The sequence below is a fragment of the Ambystoma mexicanum genome, chromosome 11, assembly GCF_040938575.1.
Source record: "Ambystoma mexicanum isolate Mex_15411 chromosome 11, UKY_AmexF1_1, whole genome shotgun sequence".
Taxonomy (NCBI): domain Eukaryota; kingdom Metazoa; phylum Chordata; class Amphibia; order Caudata; family Ambystomatidae; genus Ambystoma; species Ambystoma mexicanum.
Genome location: NC_090934.1, coordinates 1,400,993,694 through 1,401,017,790, shown reverse-complemented (window position 1 = coordinate 1,401,017,790; position 24,097 = coordinate 1,400,993,694). Strand labels below are relative to the sequence as shown.

The 24,097-nt window shown below is 47.0% G+C and overlaps 1 protein-coding gene across 3 annotated transcripts in view; it reads left to right on the top strand.

Moving 5' to 3' along the window:
• The window catches only part of LRRK1 (leucine rich repeat kinase 1), a 1,071,210-nt gene that overhangs the window by 942,028 nt on the left and 105,085 nt on the right, over nucleotides 1–24,097 (top strand). For all 3 annotated transcript variants that reach the window (XM_069625026.1, XM_069625024.1, XM_069625025.1), the window contains exons 25-27: nucleotides 4,648–4,814; nucleotides 16,349–16,546; nucleotides 16,888–17,165. In XM_069625026.1, coding sequence (XP_069481127.1) covers nucleotides 4,648–4,814; nucleotides 16,349–16,546; nucleotides 16,888–17,165 — 643 coding nt within the window. The remainder of the gene's footprint in view (nucleotides 1–4,647; nucleotides 4,815–16,348; nucleotides 16,547–16,887; nucleotides 17,166–24,097) is intronic.

Below are 24,097 nucleotides of genomic sequence, written 5' to 3'. Positions count from 1 at the left end.
CTGCATCTTAGCCTCTACATTGTTTAATTTGTTTATATTTGATCTTGGCAATGAATTCAACAATGTTGTGAATGACGCCCCGAAACTTGGCAACCAGGTCATTGCATGGCTCCTGTATGCAGATGATCTAGTTCTTATCTCGCAAACACCGAGAGGCCTAGAAAATATGCTTGATAAACTTGATCAGTATGTTGCCAAAAACAACTTGACCTTAAATTTGGAGAAAACACAGGTGATGGAACTGGGGAGACTTGGACTTAGATCAAAGAAACAGTATTGTTGGCTTTTGAACAAACAGAGGTTGAAAATAGTCAATGAATACAAATACTTAGGAGTCATATTTAGCAACTCCTCCACTAATATACCCCAAAGAGATGGTATAGAGAGTAAATTGTCCACTCTAATCTCGCAAGCGAGAGTCTTGCAATATAAGTATGGTAAGTTCTCGTGCAAACACATTCTCACCTTCTATCAACAAAAAGTAATCCCCATTGTTACCTATGGTTCAGAAGCCTGGTCACCTCCACAGGCTGGTAATTGGAACAAAATTGAGGCTAGGTTCTGGAAGAAAGTTCTGAATCTTCCAAACTCTTGCCCAAACGCACTGCTTTGTTTCGAGTTGGGAATTCTCTCAGTGAACATACAAGTGTCCTGGAAGAGATTCTGCTTATTTCGGAAATGTGTGATGGGCTTATCCAGCAATAGTGTGCTAAGAATTCTGGCAGACTACTTATTGCGGTCAGAACATTTATTCCCATTAAATTGGAGAGCGGCTGTTTTGTCGGATCTAACAGAAGCTAATATCACATTAGATCTATTACTATCCAATCCTACCAAAGCTAAAACCAAATTGTATCATTTAGATAGGCACATAACGCAACAGAACTGTATGAAGCTAAAAGATTTTGATAGAGCTATGTTTGGGCATAAAAAATTCCAAGGAACTGCTGATTATCTATTAAAATGTCCTTCCCATAAATTGAGAAATCAAATATTGCGATTTCGTTTGAATCTATGGCCAACGAAACAAGTTCTGCTAAGGAGGGGTATTATTAAGAGAGACTGTCTTTTTTGTCGATTCTGCAATGATGCAAAAGTCGAAGAAACATTGAAACATCTATTGATAGAATGTGCTGCATTACAATCACAGAGAAAGGGCTTGGTTGACAAACTAACAAGGCATCATTACATAAGACGCTCTAATGATGAGCTATGGTATGAGCTGTTCGCAACTCCAAAGATAACAATAAGAATAGCCACTATCCATTTCCTAAACAAAATATTATGTCCCATACTCAAGTGAGTAACCAATTTGCCCATTGGAAGAAATGGAAGAAATGGGTTAGTACTTGGCTCTCTATATATATCTTGATTGTGGTATGGTTGTATCTGATTTTAACATGTGATTGCAGGCTAATTTACAGGACTAGATTCGCTAACTGAAAGTAGCTGTGCAGAGGGCTCTACTCTAATTATTAGTCAAGCAAATGCTATGTAATTCCTTTTATTCATCTTACACAATTCCTTTTTCTTTGTTTTTTAATGATGTATCTATCTTGTTTTAAACTTCGTTTTGAAAGGTTGATTTATCAGCCATCCAAAATAAAAAAAAAAATAAAAAAAAAAGAATGTGGCCAGGTGGCCTCTTGAGGGAGGGACTGTCGCAGATGAAAGTGCATGCCGGATTCAGAGGGGGATAAGCTCCCACCCTATTGCCACACTCGTTCATCTGCGCGTGGTCTCCCGCAGATGAAAGTGCATGCCGGATTCACAGGGGGATAAGCTCCCACCCTATTGCCACACTCGTTCATCTGCGCGTGGTCTCCCGCAGATGAAAGTGCATGCCGGATTCACAGGGGGATAAGCTCCCACCCTATTGCCACACTCGTTCACCTGCGCGTGGTCTCCCGCAGATGAAAGCGCATGCAGGATTCACATAAGCTCCCACCCTATTGCCACACTCGTTCATCTGCGCGTGGTCTCCCGCAGATGAAAGCGCATGCCGGATTCACAGGGGGATAAGCTCCCACCCTATTGCCACACTCGTTCATCTGCGCGTGGTCTCCCGCAGATGAAAGCGCATGCCGGATTCACAGGGGGATAAGCTCCCACCCTATTGCCACACTCATTCTTCTGCGCGTGGTCTCCCGCAGATGAAAGCGCATGCCGGATTCACAGGGGGATAAGCTCCCACCCTATTGCCACACTCATTCACCTGCGCGTGGTCTCCCGCAGATGAAAGCGCATGCAGGATTCACATAAGCTCCCACCCTATTGCCACACTCGTTCAGCTGCGCGTGGTCTCCCGCAGATGAAAGCGCATGCCGGATTCACAGGGGGATAAGCTCCCACCCTATTGCCACACTCGTTCAGCTGCGCGTGGTCTCCCGCAGATGAAAGCGCATGCCGGATTCACAGGGGGATAAGCTCCCACCCTATTGCCACACTCATTCATCTGCGCGTGGTCTCCCCTGTCAGGACTTGGGGGTGGGGGAGAGCAGAGAGTGAACAGTGCTGCTAGGGCTAGGAGTCTTGCAAACAAAACCGAACATTCAGGTGCACTCAGAATTCAAAAACTACATCAGACAATCGAATCGAGAATTGCTTGAGAACTTATTCACAACTTTTAAACTTTCAATGTATTCACGGTGCTAGGAGAAAAAATTGTTTTCTAGCTAAAACCAAGATTAATTGAACCTAAGCAATTACCAACAGATTCTCTCTTGTTATTCTCCTGCACTCTAATCCAGTAACAACACTCTTTTGTGGGACCTTCTAAATCTTTTTGTGTGCAGGAGGATAACAAGAGAGAGTCGCAGTCTCAGTCTCAGTACATGTGTGAGCTGCTCTCTCTTCAGGGGTGTCCTGCATCTGTCATTCTAAGTCACTGGCTATGTTGTGTGTTTCTCTGATGTAATATGTTTGAGAATTTCCAACCCATTGGACCATGTAAAATAGTTGGAAAGCAACATTGCAAGTTCCTGGCCTTTGTTAACCTACTGCTGTGGCATGATCTCTCTAGAGAAGAGGGCATGGGTCATTTTTGGAGAATGGATGATGGAGCATTGGGGTGGTGGGGATGGTGACCACGCGGCTTTCAGAGACACGCATGGTTATTTATTGTGAGACTGCCTTCCTGTCTACCATCTTAAGGCAGGTTCTGGCACTCTCTGGGTTAATCAAATACCAGTGCTGTTCCATGTTTTCTTTCTTTATACCCCCCTCTCCAAAACACATGGAAGGTCTTGAGCAGGCCGGCAAAAGCATGAAGAAATAAATACCTTTTGACATCTTGGTGTCGAAAGCAGACCCTGATGTTCAAGAGCGTCACAATGATGTTGCAGGGAATCAGGACCCACTGGTTGACTTGTCCTGTGATGACACAAGGATGAAAGTCCATTATGAGTTGTCAAGGTTCTTCAAACTCTCTCTCTTGTAAGCCCTGCACTGTGTTCAGTTGGTGCACCTGCTGATCAGAGTCAATGTTTTCAGACTGTGTACACTGAATAGTGTCGGTGTTACAACGGAGGGTGCATTGTCCAGAACCCAAGAGTGTTAGTGATGAGTTTCCCGTCTGCATTTTAGCTGGGTTCTGGAATGTTGCCACCATTGTCGTAGTGGGGCTATCTTTCCTGGTTTATATTATAAAACTGGAGATAACTGCATTTAATCAGTGGGCGCTGCAGCCACAGACCTGTACCCTATGTCACAGTAGGCCTTTATGCACTACATACACAGCTCAAGGATCAGCATAATTGTGGGGTCTACTGTCCACACTATCATATCTTCTAGAGTGACATCAAACACATTTAGACATGGTTTCTAGGAGATAACCTAGCAGACCGATCAGGTTTCTTCTTATAGGATTCTCATTTGTGTAGTATCTTAAATTGTCCACCTATGATATTTTTTGCACAGAAAATGCAACTGAAAACACGGCAGCCGCCGAATCTTAGTTTATTGATTATAAGTCCTGGTCAGTCAACATAGAAAGCATGTCCTATGCTTGCTGCTCATTGGCTCATGAGTAGTTCAGGATAACAGAGCGCATAGAGAGCATGTGTAGGGTAATCTGAGAAGTGACAAGTTAAGGAAGCTTTGTGTAGGTTTGCTGCTCATTGGCTCATGAGTAGTTCAGGATAACAGAGCGCATAGAGAGCATGTGTAGGGTAATCTGGGACGTGGCAAGTTAAGTAAGCTTTGTGTAGGTTTGCTGCTCATTGGCTCATGAGTAGTTCAGGATAACAGAGCGCATAGAGAGCATGTGTAGGGTAATCTGGGACGTGGCAAGTTAAGTAAGCTTTGTGTAGGCTTGCTGCTCATTGGCTCATGAGTAGTTCAGGATAACAAAGGACATAGAGAGCATGTGTAGGGTAGTCTGAGAAGTGCCAAGTTAAGTAAGCTTTGTCCAGGCTTGCTGCTCATTGACTCATGAGTAGTTCAGGATAACAAAGGACATAGAGAGCATATGTAGGGTAATCTGAGAAGTGCCAAGTTAAGTAAGCTTTGTCCAGGCTTGCTGCTCATTGACTCATGAGTAGTTCAGGATAACAAAGGGCATAGAGAGCATGTGTAGGGTAGTCTGAGAAGTGCCAAGTTAAGGAAGCTTTGTCCAGGTTTGCTAAACTTCCCCTTGACTCTTTGCAGACTCTTCCTGGAGGACAGGCACCTGGAATACACCGAAAGCGAGAACAACATACTTGGCCAAGGTGGAAGTGGAACAGTCATCTATCGAGCCCATTACCAAGGCAAGCCGGTGGCCGTGAAGAGATTCCTCATCAAGAAATGCAGGAGCTCCAATGACGCGTCCATAGGTATGTAGAGCTCGCAATCAGCATTACATCATCTCTTCCTCCGCTGTATTACAGGTTTTACTCCAAAAGTACAATTTAAGGAATTCTGCATACACTAGTAACCAAAAGTGATGAGTGGGTTGCTATAAACTCTGGTATCATTCTAAGAAAAACTTATTAAGCATATTGTACAAAAAGCACAGCTATTTTATAATAGTATCTAACCTCTCTAGACACTGCATTTCTTCCCCATACGATAGGTTGTTGTTCACTGAGTGAGTCCTAGAAGCAAGTTTGGGGTGCGCTTTAGCACAGATTAATGTTTACAGTGTTCATCACCGGGTCTTTGGGGACCCCACCTATGACAGCTTAAGTTCTGAGAAGAAATACGAAGGGCTTCTCCTTTCGGCTCCTGCAGACGCCAAATGGTGGGACTGTCTTAGTTGTTGTGGGTACTTCCTATTCGCTCTGTGAGATACATAGTTTGATAGAATGGTGCATTCGGTACTGATTAGCGAGTAATGCAAATGGAAGGGGAACAGGGTTGCACATTTCCAGAAAGGCAATCCTAATTGGGGGTATTCAGAATGCAAAAAAACAAAGACCAATAATTATTGTCTAAGCAAAAAGTAGAGCATATCCGCCTGAGGTAGAGAAGAGTGTTCCTCGGGCCATCTGCATGGAGAAAGCTGGGGGCAGCACCAGAACCACCAATTCAAAAAAGAAAGAAAAGGCAACCACCATTTGACTAGTTCTGAGCACTTTCTTGCTATTCTGAACTTATAGTAATTCACATTGAAAACACAAATTATTATCATTATGTATTGCTTCTAATGCGCCACATGCCGGCAGGCCTCAGTGCGCACACATAACCTGGACAAGACGAACATTCAAGAAGGGTGAGATCAAGAAGACTGAAACAGCGTGGCAGGTGAAAATTAACCTGGTCCTATATTGAAGAGATTGGTTTTGATAGCTTTCTTGAAGGAAAGCAGAGATGGCAAGGGTCGAAGAGAAAGTGGAAGGGCGTTCCAAGCCCTGGGAGCTCGGACATCAAAGCTTGAACCACCAAACTCTTCAAGCTTGAAGCGTGGTTGCAGGAATTTTTGGTCATTGTCAGAGCGCAGGAGTCTTCTAGATTGTGCAGATGCCAAAGGATCCATCATGTATTGCGGTGCCTTACATGATTGACATTTATATTTCAATGAAAGAAGCTTATGGGAGATCCTTTGTTCCACCAGGAGCCAATGCCGGGCACGTCTGAAAGATGTAATGTGGTCATGTTTAGCAAGACCAAAGACTGCCCTCACTGCCCTGTTCTGCACAGTTTGAAGAGCCTGCAAATTAGCCAAGAGGTTCCTACCCAAATGCTATTTCAGTAGTCTAATCTTGAGTTGATTGATGCAGTAGCAAGAAAGGATCTATTTTCCACAGAAAGATAAGGTATAATTTGCTTAAGCGACCTCGTAACGTAGAAGCAGGATGTGCAGATGTGAGAGACATGAGGTTTCATTGACAATTCTGAGCCCAGATAAACTCCCAGTGTCTTTACCTGTTTAGCAACCAGAATCGTACAGCATAAGATGGAAAAATAACAGAATCATTTTTCTTAGTCGTGGCCCTGATCCGACAACAGGCAGCTCTGTTTTATCGTCATTGAAGGCCAGAGAATTAAAGGCCATCCATGATTGGATCATATAATAGACTGTGCACAAAGCCTCAAAGTCTTGTGCATAATTACACGATGGCTCAAAAATAATCTGTGTATAGTCGGATAGTTTGTGTACTACAAGTCAAGGCTATCTAAAAGATCGAACAATGGTCTGGTGTAGACATTGAACAGCGTAGGCAATAAACAAGAGCAGTGCCAAAGGGGAGTGCTTGAGAAGTGTCCACTGCCCCCTTTGAGGATCGTGGGCCAATAAAGGACTTTATCTACTGAGCGGTGCTCGTGGAACATTGCACAATTTCCACAAGCCTACTAGTAAGGAATGCATGGTCCACAAGGTTGAATGCTGCTGATAAATCGAGAAGCATCAGCAGTGCTGGATGCCCCTTCTCGATGATAATGAGAAATTTTGGATTTTAAGTCCAGTAAAGCTGTTTCTGTACCATGCATGGTGCTGAAGCCCGATTGACAAGTGGCAGGAATGCTTTTTCACCCCACAAATACCTGAAACTGATGGTATGCAATGCGATCAATAATCTTCAGCAGATGAGGCAGATTCGTGATATCTGGCGATAATTGTTGGCTACTGCAGGGGTCAGGCTACTTTTTAGGAAGGGGTACTCCAGGCTTCCTTAACGCAAGATGGCACTTGACAGTCCCTGAAAGAAGCATTGGTAATCTTAGTGATCCATGGAATCAGAAAATATAATGACTCCTTGACAATGGTGGCTGGGCAGGTATCCCGTATACTGGAGGTTGGTTTCAGGCTTTCAACGATCTTCAGTGCTTCAGCTTTGTCATCTGCCTAAAGACACATTTAGGCAGATCGGTCTTGGAGTTGGAGCCAGACGCGGGATAAGAGGTTCCCATGAGCAAAGAATTATCTTTCAATAGGGACTGCCGCGATTCCATAGATTGCTGGTGCATGGAAACTTTCCTGATGAATTCATCCTGACCTATTTGGCACCATGATGAATGAATCTCTACTCTGGAGGGCTGGGTAGATTTTCCCTCTCGTTCTTTTACAATTTGAAAGTGTTCTCTGCAACTCAATGTTTTTTTTGTTTTCTATCCTGGTGTGAAAATCAGTATATTCAGCCAGGTTAATAGTTTGTTTAAAGCTCAACACAGACGCCTTATTAGCTGATAGTGTGAGGGCACAGGGATTCTTTCTCCAAACACGTTCACATGACCATTTGTGCTTTTTTAGGACAAACAATGTCATAATTGAACCAAGTGTTCTTTTTTGTCTCCGGTTTAATTGTTTTTGTACTCTGATGAATCCCGCACAGTCCTCACAGAACCCCTGCCTAAAGTCTCCTCCCCGGGGGCCAGGGGAAGGCAGGTGCTACCTGAACCCTGGGGGTGGTATTAGCCGAGAGGATCACCTGGGAGGAGAAGGGTCCCAAGGGACTAGGACGGCTCCGTTAGGAGAGATGCAATATTTATCCTCTTCAGGGGGAGATTTCCATGATGCCAGAATATTTAATGACTTGCTGTCAGAGTAAGGCTTCCCTTCCCAAAACGACCCACCTCGTTGGTAGTGAAAACCGTTGTGATCAGTATGGGAATAATATATTTCGGAATCAGAGCATTATTGGCTTCTGATGAATATGATTCTCCCTAAGTTTGAGTTCTTAAGTTAAGAACCAACCATAAAGCCCTCTGACATGCTTCCCTAAAGGTGTATTCATTAAACAGAGCGAATTCAATAACGTTGAAGGCTGTATTTGTGATCCAAAAAGGAATCAGAACATTGGGGACTTCAAGTCCCACAATGCCCTAAGTACTGGGAGGAGGAGTGGCTCAGAGGCACAGAACTGCAGTATGCAGTCCAGTGGTTCCAATGACCCACAGCTGAGTGGGACATTTTAATATTTTTATACCCCTCAGGTGCAGGCCATTAGAACAAGAAGGTGGAGCAGTAGCAGGAATTGCCAGCCCCATTTGCAGCAGCAGAGAAACAAAGACGCCAGAGCTGCCTATGTCGGTCTTGAGAGGGTTGTCATAGTTGAAACCTGAAGTGCAGAGGTCGTATAGTGGAAATCAGTATTTTGACAGGCTGTCCCGTGGGAGAGAGAAGCTTGCCTGGTCCTAGTGCCTGGACGAGCACTGGAGTGCAGGAGGAGTAAGACAGGCATCTTTCCAGAACGTCCCGGGCTGTAGGAATACTACTGCAGTTGTCAGACGTTCAGGAATCAACAAAAGATGCAGCGGTTCAGGCGAATGCCTGTAGAGAGACCAGTGAGTTGCCTGTATTAAGTTACCCCGTAATGCTTCATAGCAAACGCTGACTGCTAGCAAATATTTTGAATACCGAACTAATGCGCGAAAGTCACATTGGCGATACACTCACTTTGATGGAAGGCCAGAAAAGGAAGGTTAGGACTATCATTGCCAAGATAAGGAGGGGGCATTATTGAACCAAAATAGAAACCTGCATTGTTAAAATAAAGAGGGGGCAATACTGAAGAAAAACTATAACCACCATTGCCAAAGTAAAGAGGGGCAATACTTCAGAAAGTATATTACCCACATTGACCAAGTAACAAGAGAACAATATTGCAGAAAGATTGTAACCATTATTCCCAGAGTGAGGAAGAGGCAATAGCTGAGCAAGACACCAAGAAGCAATGCCTCAACCAAAGAAGGGCAAGTGTAATAAAGATACATTGGGCCTCATCACAAGTATGGCGGTAAGGTAACAACGGCGCTGGTATCGCCACCGGAACCGTTGCTACCGTATCGCCATACTAGGAGTTCTGCTCATGGGTGCCCTTGCAGCCACCAGGTGTGACCTGGTGGCCGTACCGGCACCCGCGTGCAGAACATGATGGTAGCACCGGTACCGTTATTAACTGTATCGGTGCTACCACCCTCCCCATTCCCATTGAGCCCTATGGGGCTCAAATGGGAATGAGGATGTACCGGGCCCGGCACCCGCAAAAGGGCAATTACCGGGTCCGGCTGGACCAGAATAGCCCTGTAATTGCCCATTCGCGGGTGCCGGACCAGGATGCAAGTTTGGAGGTAGACTTGCCGGTAAAACCGGCAAGGCTACCTCCAACCTTTGAATGAGGCCCGTTGTCATCAGTTGATTGATGTAAAATTAAGAAATCAAGAGTGACAGAAGAGAAGCCTCCTTGTAAAAGGTATCAATGAGGAGACAAACATAACCTGGATTGCATGTGGCAAATACATTGGGGTAACAAACGGCACCATTGTGTATTGTGTCCTCACAGAAAAAGTTGTGAATCTCAATGGTGTTGAAAGTCAAAGACTTTCTTGAAAGTGTGATGCAAGCCTCACCACAGAGTACTTGTAGCAGTGTTGGAATATTTTATCCTGGCAGGTGAGTATACCAGAAAAGAGATTGTTGTTAGGAGTAGTCCTGACAGGTTAGTAGACCAGGAAGAAGGCATTGAAGTACTGCATTTTGTTTGAAGGCTGTGAAGGAAAGAAAGTGGCAAGACCACCAAGTGTGTGATGAACTGCGGTTAAACCGTCCCAACAAAACATCGAAGTTGATAAAGAAGAATTGTGGAAGTGTTTGTTTTTCAATCAGGAGATTGTGGTCAAATCATCCTGACAAAAATATCATTGTGAATCAAGAAGAATTGTGAAAGTGTGTGTTTTCCAAGGTGGAGAAGTTAAGTTGAAATAGTGATTATAATTTTGAAGACCAAGACTTTTTCGTTTTGTGGAAACTTTGTCAAATGCCAAGTGAAAGACTTTGGAGAAACAATAACTTTATGAGCAGAGCTTGGCCACTAAAAGGAACTTTCTTTTTTACAACCTTGATTTGGAAATCCTGCTTTGAACCTGGGGAAGGGGATCCGGCCCAGGTTACAATGATACATAGTTACCAGGTTCATCTGTAGTATAATTATTATTTCTGTTAAACCTGAATTGCCATGTCCTACCTTTATGAGTTAAATGTCTGTGTAAATGTGAGGGACAGATTCCTTTTATTAGAGTGATTTCCTTTAGTTTTATTATGATAGGCTGGGAAATCCTCTTTAGGTTAGGGATAGTGTTTCTCACACCCTCATGAGTTAACAAAATGGCTTCTTGTGAAAAACCTTTACCAAGTTGTCTGCCTCGTATTTCTGACCCCTCGCAGTACGTTCCGGAGCCAAATGGTATTTAGTGCCAAGCAGTGCCAGCACACTCTCTCCCAGCATCTGGTCACCTTTTCTAAGTCATATTGAAGCAACTCCCGGGCAGTTTTAAACTATATATTAACAATCTCACATACCAACATTCACATTGACCCTTCCCTGCAATAGAAAGTAAAGAACATCACATTGTGATGCCTCACTGCTTAAACATACTTGAGTGGATGTCCCCAAAATTAGAACAGGACTGGAGCCTGATGAGCAGCAACACCTTAACTCAAAATGGATGACCACCAAGGGCATGACTCTCACTCTATGCCTCCTCTGCCCACGCTCACCGCTCAACTGCCAGTTCTTTTCTCCCCACAGAAGAGACTTGGCCTCTGTGGAGCAGAAGTGCTGCATGCCGTGCCTAGGCATGGACCATGCCTAGCCCCTATGCGTGTTGTGCATCGTTTCCAAACCCAGAACACTAAGGCGCTGACTGAAGAAGGGGGATGAAAAGTTTCAAATGCTAGTCCACCCTTAATCGACAGATTTAGTCAAGCAGGTTAGTACGTCTTCCTTCCCAAGTAATTAATTGCACATGTGGCAACAGAGTGGGAGGGGTTCAGGAGCCCTTCCCTTGACCATAAAGCCTTTTTCACTGGGGTTTGCCCGGAAGCCATAGCCAGAGCTTGGTGGGCACATTGCACAGCAAAGAGTGATGCCCGACCAAGAGATGCTTGTTGGACTTTCACCCCAACAGAAATGCTACCATTTCCGGTGTTCCCTCGGAGGCTTTTCGAAGAGCTTACCTTAGCATCACTGAGGGGGTAGCACTCACCGGGACTTGCCCTGCGATAACCCGAAAGGGGTCTTTCACTGCCAACCATGGTCACTGCACTTTGCTTTTGGGTCTAATCAGCTCCTCATGCCACAGGCTCCATTCTAAAACTGTCTCAGTGGATGGGTGATGATGTCGCCACCTTTACCATCCTCAAGCCCTGACAGGTCCCCATATCGTGTCAGTTAAGAGATGCCCACAAGAACCTTTCAGGTACAGGTCTGGCATGACATCGTATCTCAGCAATATTTATAAAGTGTAACATACGGCCAAGGGCATCGTGGCGCTACCTTAGACAGGATGAAAAGCAGGAGCGGCTAAAACAAGTACGTTTTGAGAGAGCGCCTGAAAGACAAGTAGTCATGCACAGCCCGGAGAGCCTGAGATAGAGAGTTCCACAATGAGGCAGCGACTACTGAAAATGATGGACCGACAAAACGATTACATTTAAACTGATGAACCTCAACGAAATGAGCCTCCGCCGACCGCAGGGCCCGGCGAGGAACAGAAACAGAACTTCACTTGCAAATAGGCAGCTCCTCCGCCTTGCAAAGCCTGATGCACCAACCAGAGTGCCTTGAACTGGATGCACTTTGCAACTAAAAGCCAGTGCAGGCTGCACAGAGTGGGAGAAATATGAGCGCAGCAGGAAGTGGACGTGGCCACTCGACTGCAGAATTCTGCAAAATGTGCAAATGCTGAATAAGATAAAAACGGTTTGTGCAAGAAAAAGGGAATTAGAGTAATCCAGAGAAGACACCACAGGTGCACAGAGATGGGAAGAAGGACACGGAAGGACCTTGCTCATCTTTTTAAGTTTAAGATGCCCCACCTGGCAGGCTGCACTGATCTGGGCTGCCATTGAAAGGGATGACACGATCTTAATCCCCAATTCTCCAGCATGCGTTCTGGCATGGATTCACATGCTCATGAATATTCCCGTCGTCAGGCTGGGAATCCTAGGTAAAAGAAAAAACAGTTTCACTTTCACTCAAAAACTGTATTTCTCCTCTAAACCAATCACTGTCCTCTGGGTCATACTGCTCCCATCCAATGACATTCTGCTCCCTAAGCCCCGCCTCTGGCAGCTATCTTCATATTTGTACTGCATGCTTCAGTGTTTGGAGTGCTCGAGTTGCTCTCTGAGCTATTTGTACGTTATTTCAATGGAAAAAGTTACATTTTTGTTTCGAAGAGCCTGTGTGCTCTTTTCTTCACCTGCCAACAGTGGGGACCCGTTGTCGGTGAAATTCTGCGCCCCTCTTTGGTGAAGATCAATCAAAGATTCTCCAAGGCCATCTTGGGCCTTCTTCACGCCCTACAACCATGACGGAGGAGGAGAAGCAGCGAAGGTCTCTCTTCAGGCCCTGCACCAAATTCTGGCTATGGAATGTGTTTGTGAAGGACAAGCACCTACCATGCCTCTACTGCCTGCACCCGGACCATAAGGAAGTAGAGTGCAAGATATGCCTCGGTTTCTCTAAGAAAGCGATGGACGAGCATAGCCGGCTGTTTTCCTGGTTTAACATGAAAGCTTCTGACCCCTGCTCCGAGCAGGTTCATGTCTCAACCAGGACCAGCCAGTCCAAGGACCGGGCTTCTTAATCCTTTGAGGGCGCCTCCTTCGTGGGGGCGCAAGATAAGGTCAAGATCCACAAGTCCGAGTCCACTGGGTTCACCGCTGAAATGGGTCCAAAGGATGTGATCAGCATCACCTTCTGCCTCCATTGCCAGCCTACCATGGAGCTCCTCTCCAAAGAGGAAGTCATCTACCCCGACTAAGCTACGGAAGAAATCTGAGAAGCTGCCGACGGAGGAGAAGGCGGCTGCACAGCCAAACAGGCTCAACCAGCACAGGCAAAGAACTCATCAGCGATTCCGTCGATGGCTACTACTACCATGGCAGCTACGGACACTGAGCTTATGAGGGTAGCTCCCACGGCGCAGAAAGTGTCACTGCTCCAAGCCATGACACCACCGCAGAGACTTTGTCAAAGTCTGCAGACACTCCAGAAGGGGTGAAACCACCCAGGTCCCAGTTCAAAGCCCTCGGGGAGGAAAAAAGGGGGGGGCAAGTAGGCCCCAAAACAGCTCTCCTAGGTCGTCACCCAAACTATGGAGGTCTTGTCCACGAACGATGTTCAGGAGTCCTCACATACGGTTCATGAGGACAATGATGAAGAGGACGATGATGAAGGCACAGGGCCTAGTTCTCCTGTTCTGCCTTCTCTGCCGAGAGACATTTCTTTGTATATTCTATCGACTCTACACACCTTGGTGTCAGAGATCCAGATGAGAATGCCTATGGCGCCGGTACCTGTGGTCCCCCTGATCCCCGATCAGCCTCCGCCGAAGAAGAGGAAGACTCATCTGACGGCCCCATATCAACCTCCTCCACCACGTCGAGCCCCAACTCCCCCAGCAGACCATGACATGGATAGAGGAACGGATACGGCCACAACGACATATGATGATGAAGACATCGTCGCAGCAGACAGTGAATCACCACATTTGGATGCCCCACATAGGGTGTCACCACAGGATGAGGAGGGTTGGTTCCACTCCATGATTGCCAGGGCCTCCCAGCTATTCAACTGATGCCCGAGGAAACCAAGAAGGAGGGCTTCTTGTGTCAAACGTACAAGGCCAAGAGGAAGACGATCATGCCCTTTTTGGATGATATTTGGGAAGGGGGACTGGCCCACATGAAGAACCACATCAAGGAAGCCAACGCGCTTGCAATCCTGGCCAGGTACGACAGGGAATATTGAGGCCGATCCTGGAGTTCCTCCCCGATAAGATGATGGAAGCCCTCGGTCTCTTCCAGGAAGGGGAGGTGGCGTCAGATCACCTTATCACAGTGGCACTGGACGTCGCCCGCAAGGGGTTCTGGCAAATGGGAAACAGTGTCTACCTTGGTTGACAGGGATGGATGAAAGCCACTAATTTCCGTCAGGAGGTTCAAGCAAAGGTGCTGGACATGCTCTTTGACGGGGAAAATCTGTTTGGGAAGGCCGTCGACGAGTTGCTCCAGGCCATCAAGACGGATACAGAGACGGTCCATTCCCTTTGCATTCTCCAAAAACACTGCTTGTCTTCTTTTCGCTCCTCCTGGGAAAAATTGAGCAGGTCTTCAAAAGGGTTCTCCACGTTGTACAGACAGCCTTCCCGATCTTCAATGCAAGAAGCCTACAGAGGCGCTTCCAGGCCTACTGTAGCGGAGGACAGAGTTGCCGTCAAGGCATGACACCGGTGCCCAAGCAAGCCTGAACCAGCCAGGCCACACGGCCCCCACTCATTCACCAGAGTGGGAGGCCGGCTGATGCAGTTCATCAGCAAGTGGAGAAAGATCACCACCGACAGATGGGTGCTGGACGCTCTCGTAGAAGGACACACTTTGGAGTTCCAACGTAGGTGTTCGTGGATCCCTCAGGTTCCCTGTCAGGAGCAGCACATTCCTCAGCTTCTGGAAAAGGTAAAAGCCATGCTATGAAAAGGGACAATAGAGCTGGTTCCCCAACGGCTCCAGGGCTCCGGAGTCTATTCCAGATACTTTCTAGTCGGAAAGAAGACAGGGGGCTGGAGAACCATCCTGGACCTACGACGTCTGAAGAAATGTTTAAAGTCCCAAAAATTCAGGATGGTCACGTTGCAGGACATGCACGGCCAACTAGAAAAGGAAACTTCTTGACGTTGTTAGACCTGGAGGATGCCTATTTCCACATCCCTATTCATGAGAAACATCGGAAATGTCTGCATTTTGTGGTGCCGGGCCAGCACTACCAGTTCAAGACCCTACCATTCGGCTTGAAGTCGGCCCCAAGAGTGTTCATGAAATGCCTGGCAGCAGTGGCGGCACATCTATGTCTACAGGGCAAACACGTATACCCGGACCTGGATGACTGGCTGATACGCTTCCACTTGTGGGAGCTGGCTGAGGAACACACAGAGACGACCGTGCGACTATTGACGGATCTGGGATTCTCCATCAACTATCCAAAGTCCTGCTTAACGCCATTGCAGAATGCGCAGTTTCTAAGTGCCAGATTCAAGACAGTGTCTTGCCTTGCATTACCCTCAGAGAAGAGCTTACCAGCCATTTAGGGAAAGGTGCAATGACTGTCATCGACGAAGACGGCCACGGTGCTGGCCATCAAGTTGTTACATCATCTTGAACATTGGCTCACTCCATTAGGAACAAACATTTGCCTTGAATCATCTCACCGGCCGGCTCGCGATTGGGAATCTCAACTCTGTCCCTCTCAACACCGTCTCAAACTGCAGCAAAGTGTCTAGAAGACAATGAAGTGTTCATTGCCTAACTCTGAAAGTTGGATTCTCTGTACCAGCGATTGTAGCACAAAGATGAGTTTAGCACTGCAATCGCTAACATGGCAACAGTGGCAGGCATTTTTAGCAACCGTAGGTTGTGTGGCCATAGTTTTGAACTGCGATAGCAGCATTAGAGTGTTGCTTCACAACGGCATGTCATGGCGTCAGTGTGTGCTTGTAAACAGCCCTACTGTCTAAACACATAGGTGTTGTGGAAGGTCAAAAGACCGGACAAAACTCTGGATGACTACTGTAGGCCGTCCAACACAGTCAAACAACACACAGACACCTGAATATATAGCAGATGACCTTACTGTCTACACACACAAAATGGTATTATGGAAGGTCGCAAGACCCAGCGCCACATTCTGGCTTCTATTATAAGAAGCCCACAATTAGCAAATCTGTTAGTGCCCAAAGGTTGTCTCAATGGCAGATATTGCTCTGTAGCATTTCACATAAACATGAAACCCAACAAACACAGGTGGTGTCGCCATTTTGATATGTCACGTTTTATGAATATTTTAACTCTTACTGCCGTATTGTTTTATGCCTGTATAAGTTGTCGCTTACCAAATGACCTGTGTTCTCTTCATACATTTGACGCCAGATACCATGTTTAGGCACTTGCAAGCAATGGAAGCCATGAGGAATTTTTCTGAGTTCCGCCAAGAGGCCAGCATGCTCCACTCCCTTACACACCCATGCATCGTGGCACTAATTGGGATCTGCATCCACCCTCTGAGCTTCGCTCTCGAACTGGCTCCTTTGGGAAGTCTCAACAGCATCATATCGGAACGCTCAAAAGGTATCATCCATGTACTTTCTTTCCATGTGTGTGTGTGTGCGTGCGCGCGCGCGCGGATGGCCAATCAGATTGAGAACATCTATCACCTTCACTCTCTCTCTCTCTAATTGCCCCTATGCTTTCTCTCCCACTCACTCAATCTTCAGTCTTGCCTGCACTTGCGCAGTCTCAATGTCACCAGGCCTAGTAGGATCGTTGTCTCTGTCTTCTCTCTGTTCCCCTTCCCTTGCCTCTTCGCGCCTTGAAACACTTGTGTATAGGCGCGTTATAAATGCCATATCATATCATCACCAGGCACCCATTGAGAATAAAATGTATGTTTTGTTTATCATATATTTTAGGTGTTCACTTTATGCCGCTTGGTCATATGCTGACGCACAGGGTTGCGTACCAGATTGCAGCGGGCCTGGCTTACCTACACAAAAAGAACATCATATTCTGCGACCTGAAGTCCGACAACATTCTGGTGTGGTCTCTGGATGTGAAGGAGTATGTGAACGTCAAGCTCTCCGACTATGGAATTTCTCGACAATCCTTCCATGAAGGAGCTCTTGGGGTGGAAGGGACTCCTGGTTACCAAGCGCCAGAAATCAAGCCCCGAGTAGTTTATGATGAAAAGGTAAACCTTGATTCCACTTGTGCATACCGTTCTACTTAATTCTTAGACTTTGTTTGATGTGGGCTTTTACCAAACTACTTTCGCATGCATGTCTTTGACCACCATTTCTCCATCCCCAGTTACCCATCCCACTATCCACGAGTTTTGGCACAACTGGGTGTTGACCTTTCTCTCATTTTGTTACTACCACTCCTCTTATGACATAGAATAATGGTATGCCATCATCCCAGAGCAAAGAGCTGCAGTGCCCAATTCCCGCTAGTTTTAAGTGTCCTACTACAAGCCAGTGCTTTAGTGCTTCTGTGCATCTGGACTATATTGCGGCCGCCCACTTGCGACGCTTGAAGTGGTTGTCTTCTCTATGCAGAATTGCATCTCCTCCCAGATGGTGGCTGGAGTGCACATAGAGAGTACGCCTTTCAATAGGAAAAGGCTGAAATCTGTCTTCTGTCTGGGCAGTGATGGGTCTACAGACTGACTCGGGGCATGACCATGTCAGGGGGAAAAGGGACCCCTCCCAGAATGAGATGACGAGTGGGATCCGAGGGTGACCTTGTCCCTGAAACTCCCTCAGGTGTCTTTAATGTTCATTTTGGTACCACCCTCTGTCATACGATGTCTTCCAGTACTTGTTCTTCCCAGAATGCATATGGGCTCCGACAAGGAAACCCGGGCTAGAACCAGGCGAATGGAATTGGGAGCACAGACATGGAATGGACTAGTATTTTTCCTGCCAAACAGAGACGGGAAACCCTGCACCTGACCTACCTAGCCCAGATAGACCCCAGGCGAATGGCAGGGCTGCAAAAAACTAAAAGAGCGTGAGAAAAGATTGAAGGGGAGACACAGAAATCCTCCCCTCACCCAAACCGAATAGGATGCAAACCTCACCAACACACGACGAAAGCCACAAGGAGCACGGGCAGCCTGAGCTGCTAACCTGAAAATGGAGATTGAATAAATGTTAAATAAATAAATAAGGGGGTGGGATAAGAGGGCTTTTAATCTTTATACCTGTGTAACCAAATCCCTGGGGAAAGAGCGGCCACAGACTGGCCCATAGAGTCAGAGGCTGGACCAACAGGAGGGGAGGATAGACCCAGGAAGAGAACAATATAAAGGTTGGTTTGTAGGGATGAGGTCACGAGTGGTGTAGGTGGACCATAAGACCAGTTGTGGACGGGCGGTGGAGAATGAGGGCTGAAGAGTCGGTGGTGGAGTTGGAGCAGAGGGCAGGTGAGGAACTGGTTGTGAGAGAGAGTGGTATCAGTTGTGTGAGAAAGGTGTGTGAAAGGAGACTGAAGATCAAGTGAGTGGCAGAGAAAGCATAGGGGCAATAAGAGAGAGAGGGTAAGTGATAAGTGAGTATGGTAGGAGGGTGGGGATGGGGTGCAAGGCAGTAGTGGGAGAAGTGGTGAGGGCAGGAGAGTGGTGGTTGCAAGAGATAGCCAGAGAGAGTATGGTAAGGTGAGGGCATAGAGACATAGATAGGGGATTGTGAGTAGGAGAAAGGTGAGGAGAGTGGTGTGGAGAGTAGAGGTGAAAGGACAGGAAAGCGGTAAAGGAGAGTAGAGAGAGGACATGTGAGGTCAGGAAAGAAGAGCAGAGAAAGAGCATGGACATCAGAAGCTCAGTATATTGAGAGTAGAAGAGGACCAGAAGGAGTGAGTCAGGACAAGAGAGTGAAAGGGAGACGTACAGAAGAATAGATGGGAGTAGTACGATTGGGGAGAGGAGAGAAAGTGAGCAACTGACGGAGAGGCTCAACCGGGATGTCTGATATTAGCACACTTGAAATATCAGTTCCGATTGAAAAAAACTGGGTGTTTTGTCAGTGTACCCCCTAGAAAATGCCTAGAGGGATTCAGATAGATAAGGCTTTTGCCTTTAAACCCTCACTGACAGCTGTTTGGAAAATACAATCTTTGAACCATCCATGACCAGACCCAATTGGCTTCTTTGTTAAAAAAAAGTCTAAATTCAATGATGTGCAATTTCTGTCCTTTGCACTATTAACTGCTCGAAACAGTGTTAAATTAGGCAAAATCTCCTTAACACCTTTTTGGGTTCTCTGTCTATTCCCTGCCAGTTTAAGGCCACTCTAAAAAAAATGTAAATGCTGCTTTTGTAGCCACTTCATAGAGGCCTCAAACAGGCCTGCACTAGGTTTTCACCAAGGGGTTTCATCCCCAAACCCCCATAATTTACCCAGCCCACCTCCTGTGCCGCATCTTCTGCTTCTTGTCCCCCCGCCACACCTGAATCCTCCACTGCCACTTCTTAATCCTTACAGCACCCCCCATCCAGATTTTTCCTTCCCCTCAAACCACATACCTCCTATGGTGCCCTGCTCTCTCATCTTCTGAACCTGCTCGGCTTTCTGCAGCCTCCCACTTCAGTTGCAAGCTTCTGTGGGCAGCATTTCCTGACCTCTTTTTTGGGACCGTCCAGAAAACGGTCCCATGACCCGCAATAATAATTTATTTTCACTTCGTTATAAAAAAAGTGTAAATTTCCCTTTCAAGTTTTCCAGAATGGGGTCTTGCATGGGTTCACATGAATATTCCCAGTCATCAGGCTGGGAATCATTCCTCAGTAATATTAAAACAGTTTTGTTTTGAAGCTAGACACTGCCTATCGCTTCTCTAGCCTATTGCTGCCACTTTGGGTCATACTGCCCCAACCAATGGCACTTGTCCTCCTAAGCTCCACCCCTGTGGTCAACTTGATTTTTCCTGCACATTCTCGTGTTGGGAGTCTTTATGTTTTGCTCCCCGAAATGTGTTAACATTTTGTTGATTTTTGCTGGAAATCGTCTCAATTATTTCATCGTTTTCAGGTCAAGTTGAGACTGTCGGCGGCGTGGACCCATTGCCAGACAAGATCCTTTCCATCATCTGGACTGTGGGTGCCGCAGGCCCACATGGACCTTCCTCGGACATGGCGGACACCGTGAGAAAAAGCCTCTTCAGAGCCTGTGAAGATTGCGGCCTGAAGAACATCTTCATTGAAGATTGGCACTTCATGTGCATCTGCTGCCTGCACCCCTACAGCGATGCTGAAGAATGCCCTATATACCAGTCCTTCTCCAAGACTCAGCAGGACCAAAATAGGAGGTTAGTGGCATGGATTGAGCAAGGGAAGGCCTCTGACTCAGCCTTCTGTGACAAGAAGTGGCCGCGATCCTTTGAGGAAACAAAATCCCTCATGGGACTTGTCCACTACGGTCACCATAGCCACAATAACAGTACCATGCCCAAAGTAGCCTTACCGCCTAGGCCTCAGTCGGTGGTTCCGACAATGGCCCCGTCAACAATGGCACCTTTTCCTGCTCTGCAGGCGCCGATCATCACCTCTTTTTTCCTAGGTGCTCGAATTTGGGAAAGAAATACCTCTCGACTTGTGACGCCTCAACAAATTCCTCAAGTCCCAAAAATTCAGGATGGTCAGGTTTCAGCGCGCGCACGACCATCTGGAGTAAGGAGTAAGGAGATTTCCTGGTGACTTGGAGGAGGCATACTTCCACGTCTGCATTCATAGCAGACACCGGAAGTTCCTGTATTTTGTCGTTCAGGGAAGGCATTATCAGTTCAAGGCCCTGCCATTCTGCCCTGGCCCAGAAGGTGTTGACCAAATGCTTGGCTCCTGTGGCAGCATATCAGCATTGCAGGGTAATCCATGTCTTTCCTTTCCTTGATGATTGGCTGATCCGATCTCTCAATCAGATACACCACAGAGACCATCCAGACCCGAACTTCTCTAGGATTCTCGATAAATTATCATGTAGCGCCATCTCAGAAAGCGCGATTCCTGGGTTCCCGCCTCAACACACTCTTGTGTCTAGAGACTCCTTCGGAAAAGACAGAGTGAAGGCCATCCTGGGAAAGGTCCATCGGCTGCCGACTGCTTGCGTTGTAACAGTCCAATCCATCACGTCCCTGCTGGGGATGATGCCCTCCTGCATCCATGTAGTTCCCTTTCGCAGACTACGGATGAGACCCCCTGCAAGAGTTTCTGGATGCCAGATGACAGCAAATCTCTGTTGCATGGAACGACAATATCATCCTCAATTGGGCATTCTGTGAGGCCCTGCAAAGGTGGTCAATTTGCCTGCATTTCTCGCAGGGTGCTCCCTTCCAGATCTCTGCATATCAGACAGTCACGACCGATGCCTCTCTGGAGGGTTGGGGAACCTACACAGGACAGTTTTATTCCAGAGGCCTCTGGCTCCTGGAAGAGAAGGAGTTGCACATCAACGGCGTGGACAGTTTTCTGTGCTCTCAAGTCTTTTCACCTCGGCTCCAGGGGCGCATGGTGCGAGTCTTCACAGACCACACTGCCACCATGTTTTACATCAGAAACAGGGCAGGGTGCACTCCCCTGCTCTCTCTTCTGGAGGTACAGAAAATGTGGCACTGGACCATCGCTCAATGGATGTTTCTTGTCCCATTCCAACTGGCAGACATTCCAAGCCCCTTTATGGGCTCTCTCAGCAGGGAGCTGTGGTCCTGCCACAAATGAGAGCTCCAGCAAGTACAAGTGGCTCATCTCTTCAGGGTCTCCCTCAAACTGACCTCTTTATGACAGCTACGAATACCAAGTGTCAGATGTTTGACAGATGCTTCCTTCAGCCAAGGAGTCTGGGGAACGCCTTATCATTCTCTTGGAGGTCTCTTCCTGTACGCATTCCCGCCGATACCTCTTTTCATACGAGTGATCAGCACACTCAGACGTTGCCACCGCAAGATGATCCTCATTGCACCGGCGTGGCACAGGCAGATCTGGTACTCAAACCTTCCACATCTGTCAGTGGTTCCAGCCATCAAATTGCCTCCACTTCCAGCTCTTCTCTCAAGAGGAGGAGTCAATTCTGCATCACAAACCAGTGTCTCTGAACCTCACGCGCTGGTTCCTGCAGCCATTATTTGCTGCCTTTGGAATGTACGAGCATTCTAGCCAAGACCAGGGCCCCTTCTATTCTTGCTTGCTATAAATATAAGTGGAAGCGCTTTACAGCGTGGTGCCGGCCACTGAAGATTTCTCTGCTGCGCGTGATGGCTCCACAGCTTCTGCTGTAACTGCTCTCGCTTGCCAAGACTGCCCTTGCCCATGCATTTATCAAGGTCCTACTGGCTGTCATATCTAGGTACACACAGGCTATAAGCAAGCTCTTCCTGTGGTCACACAGGCTCATTAAGGACCTCTTTATAGCATTCCCTTGATTGAAGGCTCCTGCCCCTGTGTGGGAATTAAATGCAATACTGTCAAAACATTTGGTGCCTCCGTTTGAACCGATGCATAGGGCCGCCTTGAAGTTTCCATCATGGAAGACTGCCTTCCTGGTGGCTATCACCTCAGGCAGGCGGGTTTGTGAAATACAGGCGCTCTCCTGCAAGCCACTGTATTTGTCGTTCCATTCAGCCAAGGTGATTCTGCAAACTCCTATTTCCTTCATGCCAAACGTCCCATCGGACTTTCATCTCAACAAGCCTTTCTTTGCAAACCCTGCTTCTCCTGCTGAACGATCTTTGCATTTGCTGGACCTAGCATGTGTCTTTAAGTTCTATGTTGAACGCACAAATGACTTTCAAGAGACTTCTCAGGTTTTCGTCAATTTTGAACCTGTGGTACATGTGACGGCCCTGTGTAATGCTTCCATCTCCAGGTGGCTCTCCGGCTGTATCATACATTGCAATCGCCTGGCCAACACACCGTTACCAGGCAAGCTGAGAGCCCATTCCACCAGGGCCATCACAGCGACTACAGTGTTTCTCTCTGGTGTTCCTCTGCTCGACATCTGCAGGGCTGCTACGTTGAGGTCTACCCACACCTTCACAAGATTCTACTGTGTCGACAAGGATTCCAGGGAAGAGTCCTAAGTCAGCCAAGCAGTGCTTCTCAACCTGTTTGTATGAGGTGAGTCTGTTCGAGGGTTTAAGTGTATTGCTTCTGTGAGCCTTGCCACCTCCTGTGGGTGTGTATACTGTGCAGAATCCTGTGGATCCCTCACTGAAATCCTGCCTAAAGTCTCCTCCCAGGTGGAGAGGGCAAGGTAGATGCTTCCTCATCCCAACTCTGGGGGTGGTGTACTGTGGGATTATCACCTGGGTGGAGACAGGGCCCAGGGTAATGTGGAGATTCTGTGCGATAAAACAATGTATTTATCCTCTGATAAGGAGACTCTTAACACTGTGCCAAGAGAGGTTAAGGCTTATTGCCGTATCATCATCTCTCAAACTCCTATTAAACCTAAGGTGGTGAACCCTAAAGTTGTAACAACAAAGTGTACTGTGCGAAAAGAAAGACTCTTTTTGGTATCAAACATTAAATGCCCTCCACACTTCCAAGGGTACAATACAAGGTATGGCGGAAATGTTGTCTTCTCTAAACCATCTTCCTCTAGAAAAGTTAAAGACCCCAACCCCTCTACTAAAAATACCATGGGAATTAAATCTACCCATATAAATCATCAAGAAGTAGGAAAACCCTAACTTTGATGAAACAAACGACATGTCCCAGAATCCTAGAGGGACTGAGACGAGGAAGAGGGGTGAAGAGGCATGTAGATGTAGTAGTCAGGCAATTAGGTCTAACCGTCATTGCAGGAGTCAGGCAATTGAACCGAATGTCTCGCACCTGAAACCAGTTGCCAGACCTGTGAGGCATAAAAGGCTGCAGCAGGAGATGAGAAGGAATGAGCCGGGAGGTGGGCAGTAGTAGTAATAGTAGAAGAGCACAAGGCTGCCGATTCTCGAGGAGATGTGAGCACGGAAAGGACGCGGGAACGTGGAGACAGCAAATTTCACCTGCAAGTTCTGAGAGGGTCCTTTGTTCTCAAAACCTGCATTGCCGTGGCTGCACCGAGGAAGACGTGCTGAGAGTGGAATTTTCCCCATGTACGCTGAGTTGCTGTGATTGCAGAGCAGTGAGTG